Source organism: Lipotes vexillifer, unplaced genomic scaffold, assembly GCF_000442215.2.
Source record: "Lipotes vexillifer unplaced genomic scaffold, Lipotes_vexillifer_v1.1 scaffold4, whole genome shotgun sequence".
Classification (NCBI taxonomy): Eukaryota; Metazoa; Chordata; class Mammalia; order Artiodactyla; family Lipotidae; genus Lipotes; species Lipotes vexillifer.
Genome location: NW_006785876.1, coordinates 5,591,050 through 5,601,759, shown reverse-complemented (window position 1 = coordinate 5,601,759; position 10,710 = coordinate 5,591,050). Strand labels below are relative to the sequence as shown.

The 10,710-nt window shown below is 52.3% G+C and overlaps 1 protein-coding gene across 1 annotated transcript in view; it reads left to right on the top strand.

Annotated features, from left to right (window-relative positions):
* The first annotated feature begins 2,714 nt into the window (after positions 1-2,714).
* Positions 2,715-10,710, top strand: part of AARS2 (alanyl-tRNA synthetase 2, mitochondrial) — a 12,331-nt gene continuing 4,335 nt past the window's right edge. Inside the window, exons 1-14 of the mRNA XM_007458298.1 lie at positions 2,715-2,957; positions 3,595-3,786; positions 4,333-4,478; positions 4,683-4,850; positions 5,396-5,540; positions 7,677-7,822; positions 8,022-8,130; positions 8,505-8,543; positions 8,620-8,731; positions 9,185-9,318; positions 9,772-9,916; positions 10,153-10,325; positions 10,449-10,562; positions 10,661-10,691. Coding sequence (XP_007458360.1) covers positions 2,715-2,957; positions 3,595-3,786; positions 4,333-4,478; positions 4,683-4,850; positions 5,396-5,540; positions 7,677-7,822; positions 8,022-8,130; positions 8,505-8,543; positions 8,620-8,731; positions 9,185-9,318; positions 9,772-9,916; positions 10,153-10,325; positions 10,449-10,562; positions 10,661-10,691 — 1,897 coding nt within the window. The remainder of the gene's footprint in view (positions 2,958-3,594; positions 3,787-4,332; positions 4,479-4,682; positions 4,851-5,395; positions 5,541-7,676; positions 7,823-8,021; positions 8,131-8,504; positions 8,544-8,619; positions 8,732-9,184; positions 9,319-9,771; positions 9,917-10,152; positions 10,326-10,448; positions 10,563-10,660; positions 10,692-10,710) is intronic.

The window sequence follows — 10,710 nt, the reverse complement described above, 5'->3', positions numbered from 1 at the left end:
CTGCTGAACAGCTCCCAGGAGACAGACCCCATTTCCATTTTAAACCCCCAAATGAAATTTCTATTATTATTAAGACATATGAGAACTCCTAAGAGAAGTTCTGAGGTCAGTAACTTCCCACTCTGGTGAGTTGTCTCCATATTCATCTATCTTGGGAAACTGCAAACTTAAATTTAACTTCCTCATCAGATGACAGTGGCAAATCAGAATAAGCACATCCCAGTCCTAGAAGAACCACTTTGCTTCACTGGGGAATATCAAAAAGAAGAGACTGACTCACCAGAGGACACCACATTCCAAAAAAAAAAAAATCATTTTTAACGGCAAGGACAAAATAACAAGATGGGGGGGAAAAAACGTTCTTCAAACAGAAAACAACCCAAAATACCCATTTCTAAAAATCCATGATACATACTACAACATGGATAAGCCTTGAAAACATTATGCTAAGTGAAAGGAGCCAGTCACATAGGACCATATATTGTATAATTCAATTTATATGAAATGTTCAGAATAGGCAAATCTTTAGAGATAGAAAGTAATTAGTGATTGCCTAGGGCTGGGAGGGATGCGGGAATTGGGGGTTAATAGCTAAAGGGTATGGGGTTTCTTTTGGAGGTGATGAAAATGATCTCAATATTCTAAAAGTTAGATAACAACTCTGTGAATGTACTAAAAGCAATTTGAATTGTGCACTTTAAGTGGGTGAATTGTATGGTATGTGAATCATATTTCATTAAAACTGTTTGGAAAAAAAAAAATCCATGGCTCCACTCTAGATCCACAGTAGTCTAAAAACATGGAGTTCCTACTATAATGCAAAGACTTTCTGGGCAAAATCTGAAGGAGAAAAAAAAAGGTGACGTCAGTACTGGGTAGAGGCCCTTACTAGATTTCTCTAGCAAAACACTCCCATCTCAATTTGGGGAAGAATTCCACAGTCTTGTCTCAAGATCATGAATCTCACAGAAATCCTCACCTGGCTTTAGGTTCCTGTTCCAAAAATACTGGAAAAACCAACAGGCAAAACACTTTCAAAACAACACCTTTAATCTACGTGGGCAAGGGAAGAAACAGAGGATCACAGGATAGATGCCATGGGTTCTGTCAGAATACAAAGTCGAGAATTCATTATCACTATAGAAACTCAAGTCCAAAAAAAGACTACACATTTCCCAAGGAAACTGTCGTACCTGAAAAACATAACTCACAAAGAATGGTGGCCAAAAGAGCTCAGCTGGATGGCTGAAGCCTTAGAGGTGATCACACTGACCTCAGCTCTGCTGCCCCTATTGGGCTTTAACCTTATCAAATTCTCTTCTCTACCTGCTTAATTTCCCACACCAAGAGCAGAGGGTATCAAGAGAAGCCCGTGAAGAATCTGGCTCCACCCACAAATGCTTGTGTTGGCCTCATGATCACAGCTGTTACCATGGAGAGTAAGACAGAAAGCCAGGTGGAACAGGTGTCTCTCTTACCCTAAAGCAAAACATACAAAACCCTAGGGCACTGGGAGGCTGAGAGAGAGAGAGAGAGGGAGAGGGAGAGAGAGAGAGAAATCTCTTCAGCAATCATCCAACAGCTTCGACCTGCCCTGACGGCCTGGAGTCTCTCTAATCCCCAGGCACGTTAAAAGACCAAATGTTATTAAGCAATTAATAATGGAACAGATGCTGCTTGGCTTCTGTCTCTGCTAAACTCCTGCTCCAAAGGGCCTGCTTCACTCCCTAAGAACAAAATGGCCATTTCCAACGCCAAGGGCAAAAAGAACCAGGAAGTACACAGTACACTGTCTGACACATAGTAGGTATCAATAAATATTAGTTGAATGACTCTTGAATGAATGCTGGTATCACCTCCCTTGGCCATCTCTGCCTTCTTCCCTCAGCCTGGAAACACACACACACACACACACACACACACACACACACACACACACACACATATATACATACACCACAAAGAGTTGAATCCACACCTTTTCACTGCAACTGTATTTGTAACCTTGCAAAATTAATAAACATAACTGTATAAACAACAAGGTCCTACTGTACAGCACAGGGAACTATATTCAGTATCCTGTGATAAACCATAATGGAAAAGAATATGAAAAAGAATGTATACATATGTATAACTGAGTCACTTTGCTGTACAGCAGTAATTGATACAACACTGTAATTCAACTATACTTCAATAAAAATAAAGAAAAATAAAAGTAACATGTAAATGAAAAAATTAAACATAATTATCACTGCTATAATATAGATTTCTGGAGAGCAGGGATTTTTGTCAATTTTTTTTTTTTTTGGTCTGTGCCTTGTGGCTTGTGGAATCTTAGTTTCCCCACCAGCGATCCAACCCCGCCCCAGCAGTGAAAGCTCCAGAATCCTAACCACTGGACCACCAGGGAATTCCCTGTCAGTTTTGTTACTAATGTACCTTAAGCGCCTCAAATAATGCCTGGCACACAGTAGCCTCTCAATGAATATTTGTTGAATGCCAAATGAATTAAGGGCCTACTGTGTTCCAGGCCGCTTGTGTTAGATGGACTCTGGCAGGCGCCTCCTTCCCAATCACCTCCACCCGGAGGCAGAAGCGGCTTTGACTCCTCCTGTAGCCAGGGGTCGCTGTAGGAAACGCCTGGCCTCCTTCTCAAGTTACCTTCTATCCCCGCACTGCCCTTTGACCCCGTGAAGTCATTGCCCCGAGTTAAGATGGCGGCGTCGGTGGTAGCTGCAGCCGGGCGACTTCGACGGGCCATTCGAAGGACGCCGCAATGGCGGGGCCCCAGCCGTCGGGCGCTCTCATCCGAGGCCCCTCCAACCCAGGCCGCGGCCGTGCGGGACGCCTTCCTGAGCTTCTTTCGGGACCGCCATGGCCACCGCCTGGTGCCGTCCGCTTCCGTGAGGCCCCGCGGCGACCCCAGCTTGCTTTTCGTCAACGCAGGCATGAACCAGGTAGGGACTGAGCCACGCTGATCCGGGCGGAGTTTGTGACTGGTTCCTGAGAGAAAGGCGTTGCGGGATTGGGCAAAAGAAGCGAAGGGCGGAGCTCCTAGCTTTCGGGGGAAAGAGGGCTGTGTGTGGTTAGGCTTCGAGATTGGGGCGCAAATTAGGGCTTGGAGAGGGCTCCACCGGGCAAGTTCTGAGTTGAGGTTTGAGTTTTAGGTCCAGGAATGGCGGGTGTGGAGTCCCGTGGGGGAAGTCTGGCTTCATTTATTAGTTCTTTAAATAAAGATAAGTCATTCATTAAAATAAATGTTTAGCACATGCTATGTGCTAGACTGGGTTCTCTAAGCTTTTGACTTTGAGCACCACTTACCCTCTCTAGACTTGCTCTATTTCCAGCCACCAACACATTCCTCCTTCTTTTACCTTGCTTATTTTACTAGAAGAGTCTCTGTTTCATGATTTCTTTACCCCTTGTCTGCCCAGACACACCAGAGATGGGTGCCCCCATGCTCCCAATCTGCCCCCCTGGCTTCTCAGGGGCACGGTCAGCCTTCACTCTGAACTACCATCTCTCTCCACACCCTCCACTTTTCCCTTCTGCTGAGGGTCTGGGATATCTCTCTCGCCCTTCATCTGTTTCCAGTTCAAGCCAATCTTCCTGGGCACTGTGGATCCACGAAGCGAGATGGCAGGCTTCCGATGTGTAGCCAACAGCCAGAAATGTGTGAGGGCTGGAGGACGCCACAGCGACCTGGAGGATGTGGGCCGAGACCTTTCCCATCATACCTTCTTTGAGATGCTTGGCAATTGGGCCTTTGGGGGGGTATATTTTAAGGTGAGTCTCCAGGAAGCCCTGGAGTTAGGAAAGCGTCAGTGGTCAGCCAAGAAAGGGGTCAAGGTTAGTTAGTCCTGTCTCCACTCTTAGAGTCTGCTTAGGGAGGGCTTCAGACCAGACACAGAGGCAAAGTGCTAGATGAACACTTATTATAGGAATGTGTCTCGTTTCCCTGATTGGGTTGTAAACTCCTTGAGGGCCAGTAGTATGCCTCCTGCCTAATGGCTCGTCAATAATTATTGTATGAATAAGTGGTGAGACAGCAATACTAAAGTGCAGGAGTTAAAAATCATCCCAGGCTAGGGTGGATAGAGGATTTCATGGAGAAGGTGGGACTTGAAAGAATGTAGGATTCAGAAGAGGGAGGAAGCTTTCTATGCAAGAAAAACTCAGAATTAGAAATAGTCATGGCTTGTTCTGGAAACAACGTGGGCAGTGGAAATGGTTTTGTCTTAAGCTGAGGGCTGAACTCATGTGGCTTGATTGGAACTTCAGTGGGGCCTTCTTCTCACCCATTTTCCTCTTCCCAATGGGTTTGCACTGCAGGAGGAGGCTTGCAGCATGGCCTGGGAACTGCTGACTCAGGTCTATGGAATCCCTGAGGACAGGCTCTGGGTCTCCTACTTTGGTGGTGACCCCAAGGCTGGGCTGGGCCCGGACCTGGAGAGCAGGGACATCTGGCTCAAGTTAGGGTGAGTCCACCCCCACTTATGTCCACTCCTGGAGCACAAGAGGACTGGAAAATAGAGACTACCAGAGAGTCTCGGCATATCCCGGGATACTGTAGGGTCAGCCCTGTTCCTTCTCCTGCTGAGCTTACTGGAAGGGTTCTCCTGGCAGAGGGGGTCCCAGGTTCTGCCTTTGTCTCCCCACCACCCATCTGGCTTCCTTCCCAGGGTGCCTGCCAGCCGCATGCTCTCCTTTGGACCACAGGAGAACTTCTGGGAGATGGGGGATACTGGCCCTTGTGGGCCCTGTACTGAGATCCACTATGACCTGGCTGGTGGGGTGGGAGCCCCCCAGCTGGTGGAGCTTTGGAATCTGGTCTTCATGCAGCACAACAGGTAATGGGGTGCGAGAGCAGGAGGGAATTCCCTGACTGGAAGTGAGAAAGTCGGCAGTCAGGACACTTTCATCCATTTTTTATAAAAACAAACACTTAACCGGCATTTACAATGTGCCGGGCATATTTCTAAACACTTTTCAGATCCTCGTCTTTGCCCATAACGGTTGAAACTAGTCACTGCTGCTCTCCAGACTCTGCTCTCTTATATGATGGAGTTGAACTTGATGATCTCTTAAGATTTTCTACCAGCCTTGACATGTCTCTTTCTAAAGCAAAGAATTGTGTCCCAGAAAGGGGAGGCCTGGGTCCAGGCAAGGGCCCAAGCAGAGGGTGAAGGTGGAGATCACTCTCTATGAGAAAGGACGGGACCCAAGGCCATCGTCATCTGCTTTTGGGGGTGTGGGTGGGGGGATGATACTGCCCTCTGGTTCCTCCCATTGTCAGCCTCCCAGGACCTTCCCCCATCCCTTTATGCCAGTTGAGCGTCTGCCTCATACCTGTAATCCTGTGGGGGGCCTCACCTTGCATACCCTTCCTGGCCAGAGAGGCAGATGGAAGCCTGCAGCCCCTGCCCCAGCGGCACGTGGACACGGGAATGGGCCTGGAAAGGCTGCTGGCCGTGTTGCAAGGCAGACGCTCCACCTATGACACCGACCTCTTTTCCCCACTGCTCAATGCCATACACCAGGTGAGCCCACCTCTTCCCTTCCAGAAGCCCCTCTGACATGCTCTCACCAGTGCTCACTGCCATTGCTTTCCATCTTTGTTGAGAACTCAGAATATTTTCTTGCCTGTGGGGACAGTGACCAGCCAAGGATACAAAGGTGTCAGACGTGAGGCTCCGATTCATATTTACTACCTGATGTTGCTCCTAACTCCTTCCTTCATTTATTCAAAAAATATGTGTTGAGTGCCTACTTTGTGTTAAATCTTTGTGCTTGGTTCAGGAGATACAGCAGTAAAGAGAAAAGAGATCATGGAGATTACATTCTAGCCTAAGAAATAGGTAATAAATAAATGTATTAAAGAACAAGATAGCAGTTTACAGATTCTGAATAGGCAGTAAACCTGGATGATAGTAATTGGCAGGGGACAGTGGGTAGAGAAGAATCTTAGATGACATGTTTGGGGAAGGATCACCAAGGAGATATCTCTGAGCTGAAACCTGAAAGAAGAATCAGCCACAGGAAACTCATTCCAGGCAGAGGCAACAGCAAATACCAAGGCCCTGATGCAGGAAAGGAACAAAAAGTGGCCAGCCAGCTAAAGTAGAATCACGTGGGATACAGTTGGAGCATGTGTGGGTTCGCTTTTGCTGTATAATAAACCACCTAACGTTGTGGCTGAAAGCAACAACCATTTATATAGCGAACAAGACTGTGGACAAGCAATGTAGGCTGGGCTCAGCTGGGTCACTCTTGGTCCTATATGAGCTCACTCATACATCTATGGTCAGCTGCTAGGCAGCTCTACTTCTGGGAGTTGGCTGGCTGTCAGTTTAGGGCTGTGGCGATGACCGGGTTGTATGTCTGTCATCCAGCAGGGTAGCTCGGGCCTCTTCACATGACAGCTTGGCAAGGTTCCAAGGAGAGTGGAAGCACATGAGGTCTCTTGAGGCCTGGGCTCAGAACAGTGTCATTTCCACCACATTCTGTTGGCCAAAGCAGGTCACAAGTCTAGCCCAGATCCAAGGGATGCAGAAATAAATTCTATTCCTTGATAGGAAGCACCTGTGAGGTCACGCTGCAAAGTGGCATGCGCACAGGAAGGGAAGGACTGTGGCCAGTTTTGCAAATAGTCTACCACAGAGCGGAAGGCAGGAGTCAGATCTTGTGGGGCCTTGAAGTCCAAAGTGAGTCTTTTATTCTAAATGTGGTGAGATGGGCTCCAAGGCAGGAGGGGCAGTATCTGATTGACACTTTTAAAAGGCCACTCCTGTTGCCGTGTGAAGGATAGGCTGGAAGGAGACCAGAGTAGAAGCTGAGAAACCAATTGGGAGCCTATTTCATAGTTCAGGAAAGATAATAGGGTGTGGCTTAGGTTGGTAGCAGTGGAAGTGGAGGAAAGTAGATTGATTTGAGAGATCTCATGGAGGTAGACACAAAAGGCCCCACTGATGGATTGGATGGGGAGAGGAAAGAAAGTTAAGCCTGGCTCCCGAGTTTTTGACTTGAATAATGTGGTGAATGGCAGGACTGTTTATTGAGAGGGGGAAGCTTGGGGAAGAGACAGGTTTGGAGCTGGACGAATCAAGCACTCTGCTTTGGAGCACAGCTTAATGTATTCACAGCTCACACACTCCTTCCCTGCTCCCATAGAGGCTGTAGGGGCAGGCGTGGGGAATGAAGAGCACCTGGGTGGGACGGTCCTGGTTCAAATCTCGGATCTGCTCTTGAATTGTGTGCCCTTGTAGAACTTAGCTCCTCTGAGTCTCACTTTCCTCTTTTTTTGGTTGTTTTTATTTTTTTCCACTTTTTTTTGGTCTTGTCTTTTTTTTGTTTTGTTTCTCTTCTCCACTTTCCACTTTAACACCTCCCAGAACAAGAAGTTTTAGGGATTAGACACCATATCATTCAAGTACCCACCCGGTCCTGATAATAGAAATTCAGTAAATGATCACAGCTGTGCTCCTTGTCTGTGTTGAATGTGGGCCCCAGGAGGCAGGGACTGGCTCTCTTTCACCTTTGAAGCTTCTCTGGCCCAGGCCATTCCAGATGCCGTCAGCTTTAGGGGTGAGGGCAGATGCTCCAGGAGTGATGTAGAGTGTCCCGCCTGGGCCAGGGCAGACAGGGCCGGCAGCCATGTCTCCTCTCCTGCTTCCCAGGGTTGCGGGGCACCCCCTTACTCGGGCCGGGTCGGGGCAGCAGACGAGGGGCACACAGACACAGCGTACCGTGTGGTGGCTGACCACATCCGCACGCTCAGCATCTGCATCGCCGATGGCGTCTCTCCTGGGATGTCTGGTGCACCGTGAGTCTGGAAGGGCTACAGCAGGGGCAGGGGCTGCTGGGGGTTGCAGGGGAGAGGAGGGAGGAGATGGAGAGGTGGGTCGGGTTGAGATGGCAGGAGGAGGGGGAAGCGAGCACACACTCTGGACCTTGCCCTCCCCTCTCCCCTCCCTGCTGACCAGGGGCTGCTGGGGACTCATCTGAGCTCTGAATCCTTCTAGGCTGGTACTTCGTCGGATCCTCCGTCGAGCCGTGCGGTTCTCTACAGAGTTGTTGCGGGCACCACCTGGCTTCCTGGGCAGCCTGGTGCCTGTAGTGGTGGAGACGCTGGTAAGGGCAGAGCTTCCTCACTTCCCTGGGCCTCCCTGGGGTCTCAGGGAGCCTGTCGCTGAGCCCATACAGTGCCCCAGCCTGGGTTCCCCACCCTAAATGTCCAGCCCAGCGTCCTCTCAGTGGGCTTACAAACAGCAGGGAGCCTTCAGGAGGTCTTCTGGCCCAGGCTGCTGAGCCTTTGACCTCGGGACCCCCTTCTGCCCATATCAGTGCCCCTCCCCCCAGAGAAACTGATTCCCCATTTGGATCCCTCCCCTGTCCATCAGCCTCTCTGAGTCTCCACGGCAGGTGTCCCCAGGGAGGCCCAGGGTGGAGGTGCAGAGTGGGCTGGTTGCTTTTGACACCTCCTCAGCCCTGTCTGTCACCCCCAGGGAGGTGCTTATCCAGAACTGCAGAGGAACTCAGCCCAGGTACTGGATTTGGATGGGGGACGGAGGGGTTCCCTCTCAGGAGACCCAGCTCCAGCCCTGCCCTGCCTCCATTCAGATAGCCAGCCTGGTGTCAGAGGATGAGGCGGCCTTCCTGGCCTCCCTGCAGCGGGGTCGGCGGATCATCGAGCGGACCCTGAGGCGCCTGGGGCCTTCTGACGTGTTCCCTGGTGAGCAGGGCACCTGGCCGAGGTGTGAGGGACCGACTTAGGCGAGCCAGGCCCAGGCCTCACATCCCGCCTCCTGCCCCATGTCCCTCTCCCCGTACTCTCTCTCCAGCACCTCCCCGCTTCTCCTCACTTCCATGCTGCCCAGCTGGCCCTGCCTCTGGTCTCTGCTTTCAAAGGCTGGCTTCATGCCGAGAATGAGCTTCTCACCTCCTTTGAAATCACTTATGCCAAGGGAGGACCCTGGGCTACCCCCAGCTCTGGCTTTGGGGCCTGAAGGTGACCCCTCTCCCGGGCCTGCCCGGTGTGGGGAGGGGGCACTTGTGCTTGGCACCCAGTGGCTTTGTGTGGTCAGAAAAGCCCTGGCCCTTACTTCTCCCTCACTTCTTCCCCCTCCCTCCATCCTGCCCCTCCTCCCTCAACACCCCTTCCGTCCCTCGTCTTCCTTTCTCATAGCCGAAGTGGCCTGGTCCTTGTCACTGTCTGGGAACCTGGGGCTCCCCCTGGACCTGGTGGAACTGATGCTGGAGGAGAAAGGGGTGCAGCTGGACTCTGCTGGACTGGAGCGGCTGGCTCAGGAGGAGGCCCAGGTACAGGCTGGGGCACTCCCACACAGGGCTCCGCTGGGACACGTCGGCCCCTTCCCCAGCCCTGAGTTCTTGTGGGAGGAGCTGCAGCTATTGAGGGAAACAGGAGTCTGAGGTAGGGTCTGTCCCCTCACTCAGGCCCCGCCCACAGTCCGTGGAGGGGAACGCTAGTTCAGTGGGCCACACAGAGTAGCAGAAGGGGAGAGGTCAGCACAAGGTCCTAGAGAGGGGCCGTCGGGGGCAGCAGTGGGTGAGGGAGGCCTGGTCCTGAGACCCCGACACGAGGGTGGTTCACCAGCCAGCCCAGGGTCTCTAGCCTCCAGCCCAGCCTGAGGGCTTATTCCAGAGGCAGTGCAGTGTTCACACAACTGTGTGGCAGGGACAGGGCTCTCCGGAGACTCAAGTCCCATTGCACTCTCCATGCACCCCTTCCGTGCACACGCGTCTGTCCCGCAGCACCGGGCACAGCAGGCCGAGCCAGTTCAGGAGCAGGGACTGCGGCTGGACGTCCACGCGCTGGGGGAGCTACAGCACCAAGGGGTGCCCCCAACCGATGACAGCCCCAAGTACAACTATTCCCTGCGACCCAGTGGCGGTTATGGTGAGAGCCTAGACTGAGGCGGGTGGCCACGGGCTTGCCTGACCATGATTGGGAAGGACGTCAGAGACCAGCTACCAGGCCTGTGCCTTCCCCGGGGTAGCCACCGGGGTTCTCTGGGGGCCCCAGCTGGAAGTGCCCCCCCATCCCCGTGCCTGTTGACTTCAAGGAAGGCACAGACCCACATCCTGCATCCCAAGCCCCTGCCTAGCACTGATAACCATTCTCGGCCCTGGCAGAGTTCGGCACCTGTGAGGCCCAGGTGCTCCAGCTGTATACAGAGGACGGAACAGCCGTGGCCTCCGTGGGGGAAGGCCAGCGTTGTGGCCTCCTCCTGGACAAAACCAACTTCTACGCCGAACAGGGAGGTCAGGCTTCCGACCGAGGCTACCTGGTGCGGGTGGGACTGCAGGTGAGCCCCCCCAGCCCCCGCTCGCACACAGAGGCTCCTGCAGGAGGCAGACCTGAGCCAGAAGGGAACCAAGGGGAGGGAGAGGCTGCAAGCACTCAGTGCCTTGGCCCTGCCCTCCCCCAGGACGTGCTGTTCCCAGTGGCTCGGGCACAGGTCTGCGGGGGCTTCATCCTGCATGAGGTGGCAGCCCCTGAGTGCCTAAAGGTGGGGGACCAGGTACAGCTGCACGTGGATGAGGTGAGGACCCCAGCCCTGCTGTTCGTGACGTCCTGCAGCCCCTTTTCTCTCCCCATCCCCGCCTACACCCAGGACTCTGGGTGACAAAAGTGTTTCAGGCCTGGCGTCTAAGCTGCATGGAGAAGCACACAGCCGTCCACCTGCTGAA